The sequence below is a fragment of the Zosterops lateralis genome (genome assembly GCF_965231275.1).
Source record: "Zosterops lateralis genome assembly, chromosome: 9".
Taxonomy (NCBI): domain Eukaryota; kingdom Metazoa; phylum Chordata; class Aves; order Passeriformes; family Zosteropidae; genus Zosterops; species Zosterops lateralis.
This window is the reverse complement of record NC_139769.1, coordinates 28,569,109-28,591,631: the sequence shown is the minus strand read 5'-3', so window position 1 is coordinate 28,591,631 and position 22,523 is coordinate 28,569,109. Positions and strand designations below refer to the sequence as shown.

The window sequence follows — 22,523 nt, the reverse complement described above, 5'->3', positions numbered from 1 at the left end:
CCCATTGACACAGCAGAAACTGACACAAAATTGCATTTTTTCGGTCTGGATGCTCAGGTGGTTCAATCCTGCTTAATTCTCCCACTCACATAGCAAGATCCTGACTCTGCCATCTCCTTGAGGAGAAGGAAAACCAAATCCTCATGGAAAGGCCAAGCCTTTGCAAGGAACTCTCCCCTTTCTACTCCAGTCTAGGCATCACAATCCATCTGTCCACGCACGCCACCCTGCACCCCCAGAGGGACCCTGTGACAGGCTGAGCAAGGAAGGGGACCCCAATGCTGACAGCCTGACACTGGCCTGGGGTTTAAAAACAGCCTTTCTCCCTGAAAGTCCCTCATGAACAGACTTCAGAGTCCCTCCTGAAGCAGTTTCCCCACCACATGCCATCCAATTTGCCTCCCGCAGAGCAGTGCCACTCTGCAAATCTCCGGGCGTTATGGGAACCAGGGTATAAAAACATTCCCAGTGCAATGACGCCAAAATTGATGCTGAAATTAGGCTGGGAACAGAACAGGCACGGTTGCTTCTAGCCCACAAACTCAAACATGCTTACATGGCCAGTCGCCCACGGCGATATTGCACTCTGGGATCGCCTGGAGTTTTTCTTCCAGCTTTGCCCTCAAGTTGCTCTCTGGGCACTCCAAGGGCTTGGGCATCAGCAGCTCCCAGCAGCTGCAAACCACAAGGACTCAGCCCAGCCACTCCCTGCTCCACCAGCACAAAGATCCCAGCTCCCTGCTCAGCACTGAAATGCTGTCCCTGCCCTAGAGAAGGGCTCTGAGCCCAGCTCTGAGGCTTTCCCAGGCCAACAGACATCCTCTGCCCGGTCTGCAACACTCAGAAAACATGTCCACTCTCACAGAGCTGCCCTGGGGAGCACAGGAGGAGCAGGCAAGGAAGGATTCCTTCCTCCAAGGACAGCCTTCAAGCAGGAGGATCACTGCAGGACATGCCCACGAGGTTTTGCTCTCTGCAAGGAGTCAGAGGTGGGGACCAGGCCCTTAGAGCTCCCTTTGCCTGGAGGGATGGAGCACACCCCTCTGGCAGGATTAACCCCATTTCCACCACGAAGGAAACTCTGGACTGCAACTCTGTGTTGCAGCAGGCAGCAACAGCCTCCAGCTGCCCACCCCCAGCTGCCCAGAGAGCCCCCAGAGCAGCAGGACTCACGTTGTAGAGGACTGTGGTCCACCCTTCCATGGTGATGCACTGGAAGACAGTCAGCACAGCGAAGAGGATGTTGTCGAACTGCGTGATCCCGTCGTTGGGACCGATCCACTCCCGACACTCGTAGCCCGGGGGGCAACCCTGCACCCCGCAGGGATGGGGGGGGTCCAGCTCCTCCAGTTCACCTGCGGGCACACAGCACAGAGCCAAAGGGGGCAGAGGTGAGGGGCAGCTCGTCCCAGCTTTCCTCCACTCGTGGAGGGGGTGCCAAGCCCTCGTGCCCACCTGAATTGTTTGTGTAGCAGGCTCGGTGCAGCTTCCCACTGTAGAACTCCAGGCCAATGATGGCAAACATGAGGATGGCAAAAAAGAGCAGCAGGCCGATCTGGAGGAGAGGCACCATGGCCTTCATGATGGATTTCAGGACAATCTGCAAGCCTGGGAGAGGAGAGAAAAGGGCACAGCTCAGAACAGCAAGGCAAACCCCCTTCCAGGGACACATCCATCCCAACTCTGGCAGAAGGAAGACAGGGAGCAGAGAGGATGGACAGTCAACAGAGAGATGCAAGAGCCCAGCACAGCCTGGAGGATCTCTCTGAGCAGGAGGATCCTGAAGGAAAGCACCATTGCAGGGGAGGGAAAGCCAAGCTGCAGAGCAAGGCTCCAGCAGAGGTTGTTTCTGGTCCCCACTCCAACATCCTGCCTGTCCTTGCCCCACCTGGACTTGGTGGGACATGGCTTGTGCAGCTCTGTCCCCCTTGTTGTCCCCAAGGCACAGATCCAGCCCTCCCAGTGCCCAGGGCAGGAGAGACAAGGAGGACTGGTGCCAGCAGCAGCCTAGTTTCTTTATTTATCCCCATGCCAACAGATGAAATCTTGCAACAAAAAGAAAAAGAAAAAGAAAAAGAAAAAAAAAAAAAAAAAGAAAAAAAAAAAAGAAATCACCCCTGAATAAACCCCAGTCCTGAAAGGATCCACCCACAGCCTTCTGGCCAGGGAAGAGGAGCTGCCAGCGGGCTCTGCCAAGCACAGGGGCTGGGCAGGGGACAGTGCCACCCGGGGACACCAAGTGCTGCCACCTTCAAGCTCCCACCAGATGGAGAGGTGGCATAAGGTGGCACAAGGACCCCTCTCACCCCAGGGACATCAGGGATGGATGTGCACACCCCAGGAGAAAGGTCAGGAGCATCCAACTTACTGGGAATGCCCGAGACGAGCTTCAGGGGCCTGAGCACGCGCACGGCGCGCAGCGTCCGCAGGTCCACGTGCGTGTTGAAGTGTGTCCCGGCCGTGGCGAGGATGCTGTGGGCACACAGGGACACAGCAGAGTCATCCCAGGGAAAGCTCTTGGCCACTTCAGGGCCATGTTCTCACACCAGGCTGGTGGAAGCCAGGAGGAAAACCAGGTCCCTGGGCAGGTACAGGGATTCAACTCCTCCCCGAGCCTTGTTTGATGCTCACACCCAAGTTCATGGGCTACTATGACCAGAGAAAGCCAGGCAGGGCCCCTCAGCCCCAGCAACACCCCATCAGTGTCCCCTTCACCTCAGGATAGCTGGGGACAGCCTCACATCACCCATGGATCCCATCTGAGGTCTCAACACCACATTCATCCCAGCTGCACAGGATCAACCTTCCTCCCAGGCAGGTGGCACATGGAGCAGGAGCAGCACCCCAGAGATGTGAGTCACTCCCCTCCATGCTCCTGTGGCAGCACCTCCAGCCAGCAGCTGCCCTGGCTTTTTCCACACATAGAGCTTCCTCAGAGTCCCACCTCTTGGACTGCTGAGAAGGAGCCCAGAACCTCACATACATTCCAAAATCTATAGTAATGAAAGTTTGATGACCTTGGAAGGCAAAGCAGTAGGCACAGGAAGGACTCCAGAGGTTTTCTTTTGAAAAGGAAAGATTTTTATTTTATTTTTTTTTTAAGCCCATCTCTGGAAAACAAATTGGGGCAGGAGGGAGCTGGTGCACACTGAGTCCAGCAGTGGAAAGGCTCGGGGCCCCTGCACCTGCTCTGGGAACAGGGATGCTGCACCTCGGGGATGCTGGCAGGACTCTCTCCCACCCAGGCTTGGCCCCCAGATGCTGAGTGAGGAGCAGCGAAGTTGCAGTAGAGCAGCAGGGGGTGGGAGAGGAGGGGATGGGGAGGAGAACGGGACAGAGGGAGGCAGCAACCTCAGGGTTGTTTGCAGCAATCCAAAAAGCGAGGGAAATTGGGTCATTGTTCCACTAATTCATCTAATTACAGGCCAGAGCAGCTCTCTGGCGTGCTGAGCAATTAGCACTCTTTCTCTCACCCTCTCCCTGAGGTACAGCAGGTACCAACCTGTCCCTCCAGAAAGGCGGCTGGGTTTCCTAGGATACCCTGGCAGCAGAGACGCTCTCACATCCGCAGACCGGGTTGTTTCAGCTCCTTTTCCCAGCCTCCTCTTCCTCCCTGCCCCAGTACAAGGGGTCACAGCCTGGCCCTGGCAGTAGTTGAGATGCATCGCCTACAATCCTCTGTGTATCACACTGCTTATCCCTGATATTTACAGGGCTCTTTTAGCCTTGCTGGCACTTTCCCTTTCCCCCGAGCCCTTTCCACACAGTCTCCGTGCCCCAGCCCGTGCCCAGCCCCTGCTGCACACAGGACTGACAAGGAGAGCAGGAAAGGGACTTAATTAAATCAGGAGCACCCAGAGGCTGGGGAGAGCTGTTAAATTGGTTGTAAGATCAAAATCAATAAGTATGATAAAGCACGGCCACTCGGCAGTGCCAGGGAGGGAGAAGAGCCCTGTCACTCCCTGCCTTTCACACACCCCGCAGCCAGAGCAGGGCACCTCAGCACCCCCCAAAATGCCAGCACAGGGGTCACACTGTGCCAAAGTCATGCTGGAAACCCCGAGACCCTCCTTCAGCTTTTGCTCCTCATTTTCCAGCCCCTGGAGTGCCACCAGCCTCCCCCAAAGGGGCAGGAACACTCCGGCTAGCCCTGAGCACCTCCAGGATGCTCCTAGGCAGGATGCAGGCTCCAGCCCTTCTCCCGAGGGCTCGCCAAAGCCAGCCCAGCTGGAAAGACTCCTGGCGGTAGGGCAGGGCTGGCACGGGCAGCTCTCTCCTCTCTCCAGGGCCGGAGCGATGGAGGTGGAGCAGCCTCAGCACAGCTCCCGTCCCCGGGGCAGGAGGGGCGCCCGGAGCGCCCCGGCTGCCGAGTGAGTCCTCGGCTAACCCAGATTTGTGTGAAGGGCTCGGGAGCGCTGAGCCTGCAGGCAAGGCTCGGGCGATTTCAGGGCACTCCTTCCCCGCGCTCTAAATTAGCTGCTAAGAATGGGACTCCTCTGTGGCAAGGTGACATGCTCCTTGTCCTCGCCGGGGGACAGGGGACATCACGAGCTCCCTGCGAAGGAGGTCTGGACAGATCACCAGACCGAGGCGGCTGCTCTCAGACCTGTCACCCGAGCGGTGACAAAAAGCTGACCCTCTGCTGTGACACAGGTGCCTGCACATCCTCCTGCGGGCACAGCCGTGGCTCCCGGTGAGGGAAGAGGCACCGGGACCACGCCGGAGCTGCTCCCAGCAAACCCACCCAGCCCAGAGCTCTGGGAACGCTCTGAGCAGCCCCACGCCACCCTTAAACCTAATAACGTGGCTGGGAAAAGCGAACCAAGCTCCCAGCCTCGCTGCTGGCTGCTTTTCCCAAGCTGGAAGTTACACACATCCCTCTCCAGGCTTCTCTGGTAGGCACAGACACCATCGTCACATCATTGCTAATTATAAATCCAGTGCTCAGAACACACCTTGCTGCTTTGGACTTCAGCATATCTCGCCTGTCAATTGTTTATTTACCGTCTAATCATGCCTTTTATTAATTTTTTTTAACCGTATTGGCCAGAATTTCCAGTTTCTGCATGAAGGTTTCTCTCAGCTCCTGAGATGGGACTCGGGCTGTGACAGACCCTTGTGCTGCCACAGGGCAGCAGCTCCAGCAGCTGTAAAACAATTTAAACCCTTCTCGATCACTTACAATATCCACGTCTGATGTGCTAATAATTATTCTTTATTTTTAGGCAAGGACCCAAACTAAAATTACATCTCACCATCCAAGTTATTTGAAAAAAGCTGCCAGATTTAGGCTATAAAAATCCCAGTGATCTCATGCTTTTCATCATATGTACTGGAGGAAAAAAAGAAGGGGAAAAAAAAAGTGAAGGCGTTTTTATAGGTCACCCAGGCAAAGGGGTTAGTTTTACTTCAGAGGAAAGGGGGAAGAGAGACTTCAGGTGGAGAAAAGAGCAGAGAGGAGCTTTTGGAAGGATGCAAATGAGAGAGGAGGCAGGATGGGAAATATATGCTAATTCCCCTAAGTATAATTGAATAGTGAGCAATCACCAGCAGACAAAAACACTCTTTCAGGAGAGTGAAAAAATAATAATCCAATGCTTTGTGTTTGCAACCAGGATGATTATTTTATTTTATTTATTTGGAGGCTCCAGGGAGGAGGGAGAGCTCCGGCTGGGGCCACCACACCTGTGGGCTTTGGGGCACAGCCCAGCTCAGCTGAGCAGAGCACACGCCCTCACCTCCAGCTGAAGACCTGCACCTTCAGATCTCTTCCCCCAGGGGTCAAGAGAAGGGAAAAAACCTCCAAGAATAATCTCATTTTAAAATAGTCCCTGCTTTTTGGGACCACACAGGATAAAGCACCAGTGATGTGTGATTGCCCTGCACAGGCAAAGTCTGAATTTGGGCACTGACCTACCCTACAGCACCCATCGTGCCCCCTGTGCCAGGTCTGTGCATTGCTGGGCTCCCATCATCACCCCATCCTATCCCATCCCATCCCACCCCATCCCACCAGCAGCCCTCAGCCCTAAGGGACAGCACACACAGCTCAGGCCACGCTGCAAAGAGCTTCACACCAGAGACCCCAAGCAAAGGCTGAACCCCAAATTATCAGAATGATCGATTCATCCCCTCTGACCCCAAACTGAGCTCCTCTCAAGCATTTCCCTCAGGAGCACTGCTGAAACTCACACTGACTGTCCCAGCAAAGGGTGTGCTGGGTGGAGAGAGGCACAGGCCGACACAGACTAATCTCAGCCCCAAATCTGGGGCAGGCTGGGTGCTGGCTGGCATGCAAATTAATATTTATAATTAAGTGGAAAGGCCCCTGAGGGCTTGCACTGCCACCTGACTCTACGAGGGAGACTACTTCATAATTAATACACTGGTCAAACGGCTGGCACAAAGTGAGTTACCTGATGAATTCACCCCGTTCCTGCCCTGCTCTGGGGGTGAAGCCGTGGGGTGAATTCATCCCTGCCCTCTCTGCAGGCAGCACTGTGTGTGGCAGGACCTTCTCAAGGTTCTTGGGGCCCAACCTGGCTCGAGGCAGGGCCAGCAGGGTCAGGTCACTCACTCTGAGGGTGCCACAGCAGAGCACAGCCTTGGGGACACCAAGGGACAGGGACAGCAGGGCCAAGTCCTGCCCTTGGCACAGTTCAGAGTGACGTCAAAGCCTGCATCACCTTCTCTTGCTCTTTCTAGGTTTCGGGGCTGTGACCCAGGTGGATTGAGCTGCTGCAAAGCTCCTGCTCCCACCCCTCCCAGCAGCTTGGAGAGGGCTGGATGGGCAGGAGTGACTCCCTGAGCACTGTGATGTCGTGAAGGACAAGATCTGCCTTTGATCTGGGGGTGAGATGATCCCCCAAGGCCACCCCTTCCTGAAGAAGCCCCCAGGATTTGGGGCATGAGGGAGCATCCCGTGTTCTGGGTTGGCCAAACCCCACATCTCCCTCCTGCCTGCATCCCCACGCTGCCTCTCAGTGGATACAGGATTTGGCAGGGTGAGATGAGGCTGATAAAACTGCCTTTGCACACTCCGGACCCAGTGGAAACCTAAAGCCACTGAGGGCAGACAGGAGTGCTGGCCCCACAGGAGAAACAGAGAACAGGCAAGGACAGACCACAACAGGGCCAAAGGAGGGGTGAGAGACCCCAGAGCAGCCACCTGAGTGATCCCACCTTCTCAGCGAGGATGAGGAGGAAACAACCCCACTGCCCCTTCCCTCGGGCCAGGCTCATACCCCTCACCCCCCTCCCAGAGCGAGGACAGTGCCAAGAAGCCCAAGGCTTTACCCCCGGAGCACAGTGAGGGCATCCCCCCGGAGCAGGAGAGTGCAGCGGGACCCCGGGGAGCCGCAGGGTGCCCAGCAGGGGTGGCAGTGCCCCCGGGGACCGGCAGCCACGTGGGAGGGACTGACTCACTCTGCGGCTCCAGGAGCCCGAGCGGGGCGGGGAAGAGGAGCCGGCGGGGATGGAGCCGGGAATCGCGTGAGCCGCACGAGGGATGGATCCCGCGCCGGGAGAAGGCGGGAGGGATGCCTGTCTCCCCCAAGGCCAGAGCCCAGCTCCTGCCTGCCCGGGGATCTCCCACACCCATCTCCAGTATTTTCCCACATCACCCCCCCGTCCCCTGGCTGGACCAGGGGAGAGGTGCTGCCCTTTGTGCGAGGTGCCGGGCACACCCCAGGGCCGTGCCATATGGCACATGAATCATTCACCGAGCTGGGAAATTAATTATTTATCCCAACGAAAGACCAAACATTTTACTAATTGTCCTGAAAGGAAAAAGCTGCGAAAGAAAGGGATGGGAGAAGAGGACAGGCATTAGGTTGGATACTGCCAGCATCTGAAAGGAAAAGAAGGAAAGAGGGGGGAAAGAGTTGTCTGGTGTGATCAAAGTATTGCTGGGCTTTTGGACCTGGGGCTGTCTCTTTGCTGGTTTATCCCTATAGGACAGCACTCCTTGCAGTGGCTCAGGCCAGGTTATCCAGCAGGATAACCACGGCAGAATGCTGCACCTGTGCTCTGATTCTGCACTTGTTCTTCAAATCTCTTATCCATTCCCTCAAGCCTCCTTGCCTGGGCCTGCACTGTACTCCCTGGGTTAGGGAAATGCAGGTGTGGGAAGAGCCTGTTCCCAGCCCAGGGGTGCTCTGTGTGCTCTCACAGCTGTGTGATGTGCCAGACAGCTGTGGGGCCCCAAACCACAGGGCATGCCGCACGTCAATATTCCCAGATGCAGCTGCTGCCAGAGCCTGTTCAAGGATCCCCTTTCCATGTCTGGAACTCTGAGATTGAAAAGAGCACCCAAACACACAGAACTGGGGTTGTGTGAAGTGCACTAAATACCTGAGAGCAAAACATCCCTGCCTCTGCCATGGGGAAGCTCAGGGCGAACCGTGAAAAGGGAACTTTCCAGGACAGTCATCTCAAAATCCAGGCATCAAAATGAGCAAAAAAGCCAACTTGCCCTCCTCATCCCTGGGCTCACCTCGCAACCCTGCAAAGCCTTCCTTGGAATGATTCCGTCCTGCTTCCCACTAGCCACAGCAGGAAATCAGGGCACAAGGATTTCCCTGGGAGGGCAGAGAGGGAGAGCAGGCCCACAGCTGCTGCCTGGCTTTGCAGGGAGAGGATGATGCATTCTGGGACAGCACTTGGAGAGCCAGGCTGTTGTGCTCCAGCACAGGCTGCTGCCCCTCTGGCTGGCTCTGGGTTTGCTGAGGGCATGGCAGACAGCACCAGCAATCCTTCACTCCTGCTTTCCCTTGGCCACGCTCCACCCCACAAAACCCTTTAATGAAAACCACCGTGCCCAAGGGCTTCACAAAAGGCACCCAGGTGTGGAGGCTGTTATTAAACCCTCCCAAAAACCCTGACGGCAGCGCTTCCTTTTAGTGACCCCAGAGTATTTATCCAGCTTTTACAGTGGCTGCTTCCTCAGCTCCTGAGCAGAACAACTTCACAAGGGCCTTTTGATTCCCGTTTGGATTTTTTTCCCCATTGTGAGCAGTCAGTGTTCCTCCACCCTTTCACCTCTCACGTGTTATTGTATTGCTGCTACAAAAAAAAAAAAAAAAAAAAAAAAAAAAAAAAAAAAAAAAAAAAAGAGCAAACGGTGCTTTGATGATGCTCAGTGTGTGAAGCACACACCCACCTGGATATTTGCAGAGGGAGTTTAACCCTTCCTGTTCCATCAAGTAGGGTGTAGGACAAAGCAGGCAGCTGTAGGGTCCCTGTTCTCTATTCCTAGTGGCACCCAGGGAGCCAGGGAGCAGGGAGCTCATGCTCCAGTTGCTGGTGCCTGAAGCTCTTTCAGCCTCACTTTCTCAGAACCACCAATTAAGAGGTCACCAGCCTTCCTCTGCCCTTCCTGACCATTTCTGAGCCATTTTCCCCTTTTTTGGTCCAGGCCACACTGTGTCAAGCAGGTCCCAAGTCCAGCTTCAGCACCCAGCTGGCTCTGGTTCATGCAGAGACAAGGTGAGCATCCCCAAACCCCAGGGATAACACAGATCTTCCCCTCGCTGGTTCTGCCTCAGAACGAGTAAAGGTATTTTATGCACACTTTCATATGAAATTATTTTTAGCTGGGGGAGAACAGGCTGTTTTCTCAGGCAGCAATGATGATTTGGAAACCACAGGTTACAAACAGAGCAGGTTTACAAATGTGACTATTAGTTCCCCAGTGGAAGCTTTAGCATCAGGGAGTTTTAGGTGGGTGTTGATTTCCTTTGAGATGAAAAAAAAAATTTTGATTTATTGACAGAAGAAGCAAACACCAGTTGAACCCTAGTCAGTGCCATCCACTCCTGCACAGGGTCCCGGGAGGCTGCTCATGGGAGAAATCCCTCATTAGGCTTATTTACAGCAGGGAGAGGGTGAAGAAAATCCCACTGCTCACAGAAATCCCAGCATGGTGTCTGCAACCATGAAGCCACCTGCACTAAGGACCTTCCCATTGGACACATGGCAAAAAATAAATCCAGAAAGGAGTAGTGATACCCTATGTCACAACTGGAGGAACGAGGGCCAGTGAGTGTAATGCTGGCTCCCTCATGGATGGATCCTGAGATGGGTCCTGCTCCCATGGATATTTTTTCTGGGATGCAGCAGCATCCAAACCCACTCAGCACATTCTGAGGCAAGTGCTACCCTGCATTTCCAACCACATCACCCCTTCTACTACGGCCACAGCCTTTTGACAAGCCACAACAAGATCCCCACGGCCACCAAATCTCACAAATCCGCATCCAGGCACTTTTACATTCATCAGGCAGAAAGTTTGAGTCCTCAAAGGCGGTCGGTCCCGAAGCCCGCCTTACGCAACCGGCACAGAACAAGCCGCCAAGTGCAAACCTTCTCCCACAAGCTGTTTGCAAGTCATTTGCCAGCCAAGGATTATTTTGCTGCAGGAATTTGCCAATAATTCAGCAGATTAAACAGGCGAGAGTTTCCTGCATGGGAAGCGCAACCATGGCACCGAGGAGCAGCAGCTCTGGCAGCACTGCAGGGCAAAAGGAAGGGCTGAGCAGTGCAGAGGAGCCCGTGACCTGCTGCAGCTGATCCCAGTGACCCCAAAACCAGCCCAGGATGAAAATCCATGGGTTGCCTCCTCTACCCACCATAAAGTAGAATTTACCCCAACAGGTCAGTGAGGCCACTCCAGCAGTGCCTGCTGGGGCAAAGCCAGCAGGTGAAGGGGCATTCCTTGGGCAGGCCTCCACTCTGCTGGAGCAAACACCAGGCTCCCAGGGGGCAGTGGTGGGGAAGCAGACGCTGGAGGGCTGTTCCCTGTCGCTGGCAGTCCTGAGGGGACGTGGGTACCTCCTGTCAGGGTGGCCAGCACGGTGCTCACAGCCCTTCATGGACAATTGATTCCCTGGCACGGGGCCCGGCTCAGCCCAGCACCGGGAGGAGCTGGCGAGGCTTCTGCCAGTGAGTAATTGCTGAGCGCTGACTCAGCACCAGCTCCCTTACAGCAGCCAGCCCAGAGCCGTGGGGAGGGCAGGCAGGGGGCCCTGCTGAGCCCCTCCTCCCAGCCCAGTGCTGACCCTTGGCCCATGTCCCAAAGGATGCCCGGGTTGGGACACAGGTGATGGGCATTTCCCAGCCCCCTGGCTGCCTCCCCCACACTCAGCCCAGTGGGGCCAAGAGCCCTTCCTGGTGCTACCAACGTGTCCCATGCAGTCCTCAGAGGTGTGAGCCCCTGTCCCCAGAGATGTGAGCCCCTTTGCCCAGCCCAGGAGCCACAGAACCCTCTCCATGAGTCCCTCTGCAGATGTGGGAGAGCAGCAGCCTCCCATGCGAGGGCTGCACCTCCCACAGGCCGCCTGTTTGCTGCCCATCAGAAGCATCACCCACCACCAGCGCACCCTCCATTCCCAGGTGACATGGTCCCACCCCCCAACAAGGCCATCCAGCTCCCCGCTGGACCAAGGGAGTCAAAATGTCCCCAGGCAGGCTCTCCTCAAGCCTCCCCTCGTGCACAGTTCCAACCTGCAGCTCTCCATCATGGACGAGCAGCACCCACCACCACACCCCAGCAGAAGCAGGCTCAGCCCTCCTCTTCCTCCTCCAAACACCCAACCAGGTGTCACATCCCACATGGTGCCATCACCCTGCAACCAAGAGTCAGGACTGTGCAGAAGAAGCTCTGTAGAGACCCCAGGCACCCTGCCTGGTTTCTGTGCCTCAGTTTCCCAGACAGCCCTGCAGCTGCTCTGCACCCAGCAAAGCTCGTGGAGCACTCAGACCCATGGGCACCATCTGTTTGTACACATCAAACCGGCTCCTCTGAGCGTGATGTTTCCATCAGCAGGCAAAAATAAATGGCCACAATCCAGGCCCCACCTGCGCTCCACACAGAGAGGGGCCCAGGGGGTCACCCTGGGGGGCTTTGGCACAAGCTGACTGCCAGAGCTGGCTAACACAAGCCCAAATGCCCCTGCTCCTTTCTGTGTCACCAGGACAGCCCAGCACGCTGCAAGCAGGACTCAAATCTGGGCCATGTCCCTGGCAGGTGACACCAGCAGCACCTGAGAAGCTCTGTGTGCCACCACCCCCAGCACCACTGCTGCATGCTGGGATGATGAGCAGCCTCACCTGGGAATGTGACCCTACCCAGGCCTCATTCCCAAACCTCCAGCAGCAGGGCAAGCCTGGAAAGTGCTTGGGAAGGCAAGAGGAGAAGAGATTTTCCCCCTCCCTGTGTAGGGTTTGACCAGAATCTCTCCCAGACCACATCCAGTCGCTTATCAGGTCATGCCACCACCTTGTCCTCACCCTGCCTTGTATTCAGGTGGGTGACAGGCCACCAGGTGAGGAAAGCTGACATGGTGGCCTCAGAGGCAGCCCTACTGCCCCTCTAGGGAACCTCATCCCACCACCAGTGTCCACAGCAAAGCCAACACAGCACCTCCAGCACAGCAAGCCGTCCTCCCCTCCCTCATCAGGACAACACCACTGACAACAGCAAACCAGGGGCTTTCCCCATGTCCTGGAGCTTGTGTCCTGGCCAGGATGAGCCCCCAGGCCCAACACCCCCACCAGTGGCCCCACAGCTCCCAGCTCACCCGCTGAGGACCACGATGAAGTCCATGACATTCCAGCCGTTGCGCAGGTACGAGCCCTTGTGGAAAACGAACCCCAGGGCCACGATCTTAATCCCAGCCTCGAAGCAGAAAATCCCAATGAAGTAGGGCTCTGTCTTCTCCTGCCAGAGTGAAATCAGTGACCCAGTGAGAGAGGGGGGCTGAGCAAACACAGCAGCAAGCATTTCACAGTGACCCAACTCGTGTCCCATCCCACCTCCCCCAGACCCATCATCTGCTTTGGGAGTTTTCTCAGCCTTTTCTCAGCCAGCAGCAACCTCAGAAAGAAAAAGAGGGTGGCTATGACACACTCAGGTTGCCCAGCCCTTTCCTACCCCTTTTTAAGGGCCTTAAACCTTCCTGAACCCTTCCCATAGAGAAGGGATACGTTATAGCAGCCCCAGGAAGGCTGGAGGAGCTAGTCCCAGGAGGGAGCTAGTCCTAGGAGGAAACCTCCTGTCTGGCCACCCCAAAATCAGAAGAAATTGCTTGGTAGGATTGTGTGGCTGCCCTTGGCTCAGCCCCCAGCCCACCAGTGCAGGGCAGAGAGGGATGGGCACAGGGTACTCACTAATCTCCGTGACATGGGCGTCTTGTCATCCTCGGGGAGGTGCTGCTCCAGGGCCAGCACAATGCAGTTGGCAATGATGGTCGCCAGGATCATGTACTCGAAGGGAGTGGAGGGGAGTTAAGGAGCAGAGAAGAGGTGGGTGATACCCCCCCCAACCCTCCAGCCCACACTTGGTTTCCCCTGCTCAGCCACTGCTGCTGCTTTCCCCACGGGAACATCCACACAAGCTGCTCACAGGCAGAAGGGTGACACCCGCTTCGGTGTTGTTTGGAAATGAGAGGGGTGAGAGCCCCCCAAGACCTTCCTCCCTGAAGACCTGCTGGGCCTCATCACCTCCTCCCTGAGCTCATGGGACATCAGCCATCATCCCAGTCTTTGTTGGGATGAAAACTCCCATGGGAGAGAGATGCTGCTCGTGCAAGAAGCCCAGGAGGTGGACACAAGGTTTGACGTGGGACAACCAGGCTGGGCTTTGCCTGGAAGAAGGTTTGGCATGATCCTTGGCAGTCAGGGAGGCTCTCCCTGCTGTCAAGAGCTGACATGTCCCTGTTTTCCTTTTCTTTTCCATCACAAATCAGAAAACGGAGGTGTCACAAGGTATTGGCAGCCCTTGTTCTAAATCATCCCTGCGGGAGGAAGCACCTGCACAGCCTGAGGAGGATGGAGCATCCCTTGCAAGTCCTGGGGATGTGACCTGGATCAGCCCCCCTTCTGCCCTTGCCAAGCAGCCTGTGGGCAGCAGGACGAGCCCTGGGACTGGGCACTGGGAGCTGGAGAGCACTTGGCTGAGCACTCCCAGCTCGAGGCACTGATGGCACCCGGGTGTGAGCTTCAGTTCAGGCAGGGTGGAAACTCCCCATGGAGCTATCCCAGCTAAGCCACACCCCAGCAAGTCCCCAAGGGGCAGCAGCACCTTGTCAGCACGATCTGGCTGGACCCTTATGAGCAATCCTAAATCCTACATCCATGCCTAGGTCTTACAGAACCTTCTCCAGGAGCCACCCTGAGCCAGGACAAGCAGCAGCAGATGCTGGTGTCTGAGGAGCTGGGGAAGGAAAGGGCAGGTTGACACCCAGGAAAGCACCCCAAACTCATCTTCCTCCTGCCTTTTGATTCATGGGATCGAGGCAGGGACACGGAGCTCTCCCCTGCCTGGCCCACTGCCGAGCTCTGGAAACAAAGGACTTCCAAATGACAGGATGGCCATATCTTTCCAACCTCCCATCCATCTCTCCCAATTCTTCACAATAAAAGGCCTGTTGCCCTCAATAACTAAATGTGGAGCGATACAGCAGCAGGCAGCACACCCCTGACTCCAACTCCCTCCGTGCCAAAACAGCTCCATTACTGTCACCACCAGCACCCAGGCCACCTTCCCAAAGCTCGTGTCTGTGCAAAGGGGTGGGTGATCCCACCTGGGATGCATTTGCCCATGAAGGAATCATCCACACTCCCACCATCCCAGACTGGCTGAGCCCCTCCCCACCACAACAGGCTTCTCCAGAGTCAACACCCTCAGGCTGACACGTGTGAGGCAAGGAGGTGTCCAACACCCATCCCATCAGCCCTGGGAAAAGGGGGGATTTTGTCTTTTCCAACCTCGTCTTTTGGCCACTGATGACAGTGAAATGCTTTCCACCAGTGGCCCTGAGCCCACAGGCCAGAGGAGACACCCCAGTGTCCCAGGGAAATGGGAAAGCATGAAGTGATCCCAGCAGGAGTGATGCTGGGCATGCTGGCAAGGCAGGAGCAGGATGGGCATAGACACAGGTCCCCAGAGAGATGCCAGGAGAGGCAGCCAAGGAGAGCCTGTGGGAGCTGGGATGTATTTAACCTGGTAGGATGAAGAGCCAGGAAAGATACACCCAGGGCATTTAAAAGGCCACTCAGTGAAATTAATGGCGGCTAACTTAGAGGCAAACCCAAAGAGAGAGGCTGCAGGGCTCCCTGCTGCTGCCTCAGACCTCGCTGCCAGCCAGGCACGGAGCAGAAGCAGCTCCCTGTGCTTGAGGAGGGGACCCAGACTCCAAAAGTTTTCCTCTGAGGCTCAACACAAGTGAATATTTCAGCGCATGGCTCCGGCACAGACCACATCCTCTCCCTGCTTCCCACCTCTGCCCGCACGCTCCAGCCGACCGCGGCGCTTGGCCCGGGGCCACCAGCCTATTTGAGATCTTTTGGTATCATTTTCCTGAAAGTCTGCGAGCAATTAGCACCGGCTTAAGAGACAAACAGCGTGTTAGTGGGGCGGGGCAGCAGCTCCCCAGGCACCAGGCACATTTGCCTAGATGAGAAGTGTGGGAACGGCGCGGAGAGTCCGTCTGTCCGCCCCGGCGCGGCTCAGCCCGCCCAGCATCCCGCAGTGCTCCGTGCCACAGCCGCTCTTCCCGTGGGAGAGACACCCAGGTGGGGAAAACACAAGTGGAGCAGCGTGGGAGCCCCGCTCAGAAGTGCCTGGGGGGCTCAGGACCGCCAACATCTGGCTCAAAGCACCAGGGCAGTGCACATCTGTCCCACCCCTGCACAGGACCACGCTCCTGCTCCACCTCCAGCAAGTGGGTGAGCAGATCTCATCGAATCAAGGAATGGCTTGAGCTGGAAGGGACCTTAAAGACCATCTTGTTCCCACCTGTCATGGACAGGGACACTTCCCACTAGGGCAGGGTGCTCAGAGCCCCATCCCACCTGCCTGAGCCTAAAAGGACAGTCACTCCCCAAAGCACTGACCTAAGCACCAGGTCACTGCCAAAAGTGATTCCCCAAACCCCACTGCCCCAGTTTCCCGAGGAGTTGAGCCTGGGTTATCAAAACCAGAGCTGTGTGACACATCAACCCCATGCAAACCAGCCCCCAGAGCTCCAGCTGTGCCAGGTTTTGAGGGACCAAGAGGAAAAGAACCTCCCAAGGGACAGCAGGAACATCTGGCTGAACTGAGGGATATTTTATCCCCACTCTTTAGTTGTGCCAAGCAAGCATCCTCCCAGTCAGGGCTGGAGCCCACCGGACAATCCCCTATCAGTGCTTTGTTTTCTCCCACATCAGATGAATAATTACACAACCTCTCAGCCACCCAAAATGCAGAGTAGCCCTCGCCTCCCTCCAGGCCTGGTAATGAGAGCCCATCTCCCTCCAGCCTTCTCCTCCTCTTCCGTCTGGCTTCTCCTGGAGGATCATTAGGGAGCCGATAAAAATAGGTTTTCTTATTGATTTATCTCCTTTACCCAATGCTCTCTCCCCTGCACCGTTGACTTGTTTCCTTAGCAACTCGGCCGATCCCTGTGCACGCCACACCTGCAGCTCCACGCCTCCCTGCCCGTGCCTTTGGGGTGGGGACAGTGACCCCAGGCCATGGGGCATCCCCCAGACCACCTGGATACAAGAGCACTGTTATCCCAACCACTGTGGGTAACCCCATGCCTGGAGCTGGAGCTCCTTGGCGGGTCTGTCAGGAAGATGTCTGGCCACTGGCAGATCTTCCAGCTGTGACCTTCCTTTCTCTTCACCTTCCTCCCCAGCCAGAAGCCCAAGCCAGCCCAGCCAGAGGAGGCAGGGAGTGAGCCCAGCTCCAGTCCCTGGACATGGGTTTATGGTGGAGATGGGTTTATGGGTTTATGATGGGATATTGATGCAATCTCTGCAGGAGGTTAGGTACAAGATAAATCCCTCCCCAGATGCAGGCAAGGACAGGAGCTGTGGACACCTCCCCTCTATTCCACCCCTTCCCAGTCCCTTCTCTCCACTCCTGGGCAGGCAGGCAGGGAAGGAGCAGAGGAGCCAGAGAAGAGAGGCCACATGCGCCTTGGGGAATCCTGCCTTCCAGTGCCACCAAAAGAGCAGGAGCAACTTAACCCCTGTCCATGCCTGCATCATCCAGGTTCCAATATCTCCTCAAAAGTCTTGTCTCTATTTCCCACCTCTCCCCATGCCTCCCTGGGGACCTGCTGCTCTGAGGGGCTTTCCCTGCTTCTCAGATGTCAATGAGGAAAAGTCTCAGTTCCTACACCTGTGGACTTCATCTTGCTGGTCCCAGTCCCAGCACTGCTGCCTGTCCCACACAGACATAACATGACAGGATGAAAGATCCACATCTTCAGCATCCACCCTTAGGATGCCCCAATCCTCCTCCTCTCAGCTCCACACCCCAGCAGGAAAAAGAGCAAGCTTCTCTCCAAACCTGTTTTCATGGAATCATAGAATGGTTTGGGTTGGAAGGGACATTAAAGGTCATCTGGTCCCAACCCCCTGCCATGGGCAGGGACACCTTCCACTAGACCAGGTTGCTCAGAGCCCCATCCCACCAGACCTTGAACAATTCCAGGGAGTCCACAGCCTCTTTGGGCAAGTGAGGATTTTGGTTTCCAAGAAAAAAACGTAAGTGCCAAGTAGAGCAAAGCCTGTGAGTGGCCCTAATTCAACTCTGGGATTCCCCATCCCCACAGTACCTCCCTGGCTTGTCCCTGAGGACACAAGGGATTTCCCTCCACTGATAAGACTATCCACAGAGTCATGGCCCCTCTCGGCTGTCTCTATCCCTGTGTTCTGCCCCCCAGATCATCTATGCTGGGATGGGGACAGAAAGCAACATCCAGACCCCAAATCCTCCCACTCTGAAAGTGAGCCAGCTGCTGCTGTATGCCTGCTACACAGAGGCTCAGGAGGGTGAATGTGGGCTTGGGCAGTGCTCGTGTCCTGGAGCACCCAGCCTGCCTCAGTCCCACTGCATGGACACGGGAGAACACGCTCCCTCTCTGCAGTCACAGCTGTTGCTGCTTTTATGGCTGCACAATGCAGTGGTTTGGTTTTCATCAGGGGTTAAAGCCAAGGCAGTGACAGCCAGGAGTCCAGCGGGGCAGAGCTGCCCACACTGCCGCCGCTCCCGTAGGGATGAGGGATGCAGGATGCGGGATGTGGGATGCCTGCCTGCCACGTGCAAACAGCTCCATGGAGAAGCGTCTCCTTCTCCCCCACCTCACCCTGAAAATCAAATCTCTCTCCTCTCCTCCTCCTTTTTTTTTTTTTAAACAAAAAAGGACCACATCATGTGATTTTCCTGCCTTAACATCAGTTTTTTAACTTTGGTTGCCACAGCAACAGGATGCAACTTGGCATCACCATGACAACAGCTGCCTCTGTTTAAATTCACCATCTGACAGGCAGCCTCGCTCTCCCCGGCTGTCAAAGAGATGGACCTGCCATTACACCTACTCGCCCCTCCCAAAAAAAACCTTCTAAAAATCTGATGAATGGAGGGCACAGAAAACAGGATGGGAGGGCAGGGGGGAAGGGAAAGGGGGAAATGTTCCTGGGGAGAGCAAGGATGGAGCTGCCCAAGGATGGCACGACATGGCACAGGCTCTTCCCTTGGGAAGGCGAGACCTGCCGGAATCTTGGCTGGGGAAAAAGCCAAGGGGCAGGAGATGCTTGGCCAGGTAGGGAGTGACATCACCAGGGTCCCCAAGGGGCACTGCCCACACAGCACCAGGTCACAGTGAGAGTCATGGTGAGGAAAACTGTGCAGACACTCATGGGTGGGCTTCCCATGGAGCAAAATCCCTCTGACTGTTGGGATGGGGATGTGCCCTGGGGCTCTTAGGGCACTGCAGCTGCTCTAGGCCAGCCCAAGACCAGATTTGGTCCTCAAAGGGGCCGAGATAGGTGAAATCCCTCACCATAGGGAACAGCAAGGTCCTGATGGACATCCTCCTTGCCTGCCACACTGGGGGTAGGTGCAGTGGACAGCCTGCAGCCAGATGCTGTCCTTGGGGACACAGCCAGAGCCACACAATGTCATCTGGCCTTCCTGGGGCGGGAGAGGGATCTTATCCAGGTCAAATGTGATTAAGCGGATGAGGAACGGAGCAGATATAGATGAGCTGCAGCCCATCTCGTGTACTAACTGAATTGGAGCCTTCCAGGCAGCCAAACAAATGAAATCAGGGTGAAAGGCCTGGCCATCAGCAGGAGGAGAGCAGGCAGGAGGACAAGGCTGCATTTCCCAAGGAGAAGAGAAGGAGATGTTCCTACAGCTAGAACAGCAGCTGCCCCATGGTCTGGGTAGGATCAGTTTTAAAAGAGCAGCTTCAGTGTAGGCACTGGGCTTTCCAGCCAGGAGCTGGGCAAAGACTTGCCTCCCATGGAGCTGCATCCCAATCCCAGTTGCTCGTATTTCTCCTCCTTCTCCTCCATGCATCATCCCTATTTACACTGGGAAGCCAAACTGCAGAGGCTGCTGGTTATAATTACACAGTTACCCAGCAGATATCCAGGCCTGAATCACCAGATATTTTTAGCCCTATTACCTAGTCAACCAGAGCTGGATGAAGAAGAGCCTCCACTCCACCCTGCACTCCTCTCCAGCCCCTTTGGCTTTCCCTGGTGCTGTGCCCATCCTGACCCATGGGACCCGGACTGGCCCATCGCCCTCCCAAGGCCAGCAGCTCCTACCGGCCATGGCCAAGATCCAGTAGTCTCCTTCCCAAAATACCCTCACCCAGGAGCAGTGCCATGGGCTCCAGGCCAGGCAGCTGAGGTGCTCACATGGTTTTCCTGGCCCTACCAAAAGGCACCGGCTGCCTGTGCCAGGCTACAACTACAAGGATGGGAACGACTGGCCTGGCCAGTTTAACCAAACTTATCACCAAAAGGCCTTGCCCGCTCCCAAGCCCTCAAAACTCCAGTGGTGCAGAGAAACATCCAGGGTGGATGCGTTTTTCTCGGGAAGAGATGGCAGCCGGGCGGGGGACAGGCAGGAACGCTGAGCTCCCGCGCCTGGAGCACGCCTGTTCCCAGCACTCACATGGGAATATGTCACTTACTTCTGGAAAAAAAAAAATTACAAAATGAGCCCATCTCCCTCATGCATTGCAAATTCCAGGGGAGAATAATGCTGGGGAGTTCTGCTTGTGTGGTGGTGGTGGTGGAGCTCCAGTCTCTAGGAGACAGTGGCTGCCTGGAGATGAGACATCACGCCGGCACGGGACCCCAGCCCACACCGGGAGTGCCGGGCCAGTGGCAGCACCTCAGCTCCTTCTGGCTCCCAACAAAAGCCAGAGGGGCGAGAGCCCTCCCACGCCTCGCTGGAAAAGCTCATGAATAATTTGGCATATTCTGGAAAAGCAGGGAGCCGGCCTGGCCGCTGCCCTGCAGGGCTCCGCACTGGGCTCACCGCGTCCCCGAGCTCCTGCAGCTACCCATCCCCTGGGCACTGCCAGGAGGGGCAGGTTCAGGGATGCCATGGGGAATTCAGCCCCTCCAAGCTGGCCCTTGTCACCCCCTCAAGGCTGGAGATGTCACAGCTGCCCAGGCAGGACCAGCCCCTGCTCAGCAGAGGCTTGACCTGACGTGTGGGAGCTGCAAAGAGACAATTCCCCCATGACAGGTCACAGGGTGGATGACCCGTCCTGCACCCCTAGGCCTCACCAGAGCCTTTCCCCCGAGGTACCTGTTGCACCAAACCGAGGCATTGCTGCCTGGCACTAGGAAAAGCTCTCCCATGCCCACCAGAGGAGCCAGGAACTCAACCAACAAGTTGCAGGGAGGGAAAGCGGCGGCAGCAGCAGGAGCTGCATGGAATCACTGCTGCAGAACACGGCACAGGGAGGCTCCCACAGCCAAAGCACGGCCACGCTGAAGTTTTCAGGCTCGGATCGTCCCTGGGGGCAAAGCCCAGGAGGTGTCTCGGGGGGCAGCAGGCACCAGGTTGGTGCAGGGCTGGGAGCTGTGGTGCTGGGCAGCAGCCAAGGTGCCCAGGGGTACCCACAGGGAGGGTGGGAGGAGAGAGAGGTGCGTGGGGAGGTATGAAAGGATGGAGGCACAGGGGAAGGAGTGGGAGAGATCTGCACCCTCCACCCTGCCCTAGGAGAGGGGTCTCTGGGATAAAATCATGGCTCCTCACACCAGCCTCCCCAAAAAGGGCCGTGGGGCACAGCCAGAGGTTTCCAACATCCTTCTCTCTGCCGCAGGGAGGGGGCAGCCAGTTCCCAGAGCCACCGTGGGGGGCCGGGGGCTGCAGGGCAAGGACGGCCGTGCCCCTGCCAGGCGTGATCTGCAGCAGAGGGGACACACACGGGAGGGACAGAGCCACCACCCAGCAGCGACTGGAGATTCACGGGCTCCCAGGTGGCTCCGGGCGGGGTGGGGTGACAAAACTCCACAAGACATCGAGGCGCAGAGAAAAGGCCACTACCCCCCGCGTCCCCAGGCACACACACAGAGCGTCCCAAAGCACGCAGGGATCAGAGCACCCGTCCCTATCAGCACGGGGAGGGCTAATAAATCCAAACCTCAGCAGGGGCTGGGGGACTCCCGGGGGGGAGAAAGGGCTCAGCTCCTGTCAGGAGCAGGCAAGGAGCCGAGGACAGAAGGGGAAGCAGCAACAGGGCGAGGAGAGCATCCCCAGGGCCGGGGCACCCCTCTCCGCACACCTTACCTGCCCGCCGGTGCCACACACGTGTCCGGGGCGGCCACCGAGGCAAATCCGGGGGCCCACGGGGGCTGCAGAAAGGATATGGCCAGTCGATGAGCTTCTTGGCATATTTCCTGACTATGTTCTCTTCCCCAAAGAGGAAGAGCGATCTGTTGACGGTGAAGCAGTTCTGCCGGACAGGGATGGGGTTGTACAGAGCCATAGTCCGGGCTCGCTGCGCTTTGGTTTGCTTGAAGGCTCCCGGGCTCCCTCCCGCAGGGGCAGCAGCTCCTTGCCGGCTCCGGTTCTGGTCGGAGCCCCCATCTCCGGAGCCCAGCCTGCCGGCCACTGCCTCCCCAAAGCGAGCCATCCTGGAAGAAAACACACAGGTGAGCCAAAGCAGCAGCACCGAGGCGGCGGGGTGGGGGGGGGGGGGGGGGGGGGAAGGGGGGGAGGGCGGGGGGGGGGGTTGGGAGAGAAGAGAGAGGGGGTTGCGGGGCGCAGTCCCAACCACAGCCCCCTCCTCCTCTCCGGGTGATGCTCAGCTCCGTCTCTCCTCCATCCCTCCGGGGGAGCAAGGGACCCGCGTGGAGGAGAGGCGGCAACGTGCGGCACCGGCTCAGCTCCTCGGGCACGGCACGGGGGGCACCGAGCCCCCGGCCCCCCCAGAACGGCCCTCCTCCTCCTCCTCCGTGCCCAGCGGAGGCCGCAGCCCCTCAGCACCTTCCCCCAAGGTTAAGCAAGGGGTTAAACCCAGCCGCGTCCTCCCCGGCGCTCTGCCCGCAAGCCCAAAGCAGCCCCTTTTAACCCCAAAACCCCGCCGCAAGGCGAGCGGAGAGCAGGCACGGGAAGGGCAGGGAGGCGAGTCCTTGCGGCCAGCCCCTGGCAAAGGAACAATTCGGAACAGCACCCAGCGCGGCAGCCGCGGCCGGGGGAACAGGTTGCCGCGTGG

At 57.0% G+C, this 22,523-nt stretch overlaps 1 protein-coding gene across 1 annotated transcript in view; it reads right to left on the bottom strand.

Moving 5' to 3' along the window:
• CACNA1E (calcium voltage-gated channel subunit alpha1 E) overlaps window positions 1–21,942 on the bottom strand; it is a 91,393-nt gene extending 69,451 nt beyond the window's left edge. The window contains exons 1-6 of the mRNA XM_083867143.1: window positions 21,676–21,942; window positions 13,168–13,273; window positions 12,579–12,718; window positions 2,369–2,472; window positions 1,456–1,608; window positions 1,174–1,355 (exon numbers count right to left, since the gene is read on the bottom strand). Coding sequence (XP_083723269.1) covers window positions 1,174–1,355; window positions 1,456–1,608; window positions 2,369–2,472; window positions 12,579–12,718; window positions 13,168–13,273; window positions 21,676–21,941 — 951 coding nt within the window. The 5' untranslated portion in view covers window position 21,942. The remainder of the gene's footprint in view (window positions 1–1,173; window positions 1,356–1,455; window positions 1,609–2,368; window positions 2,473–12,578; window positions 12,719–13,167; window positions 13,274–21,675) is intronic.
• Window positions 21,943–22,523: the final 581 nt, after the last annotated feature.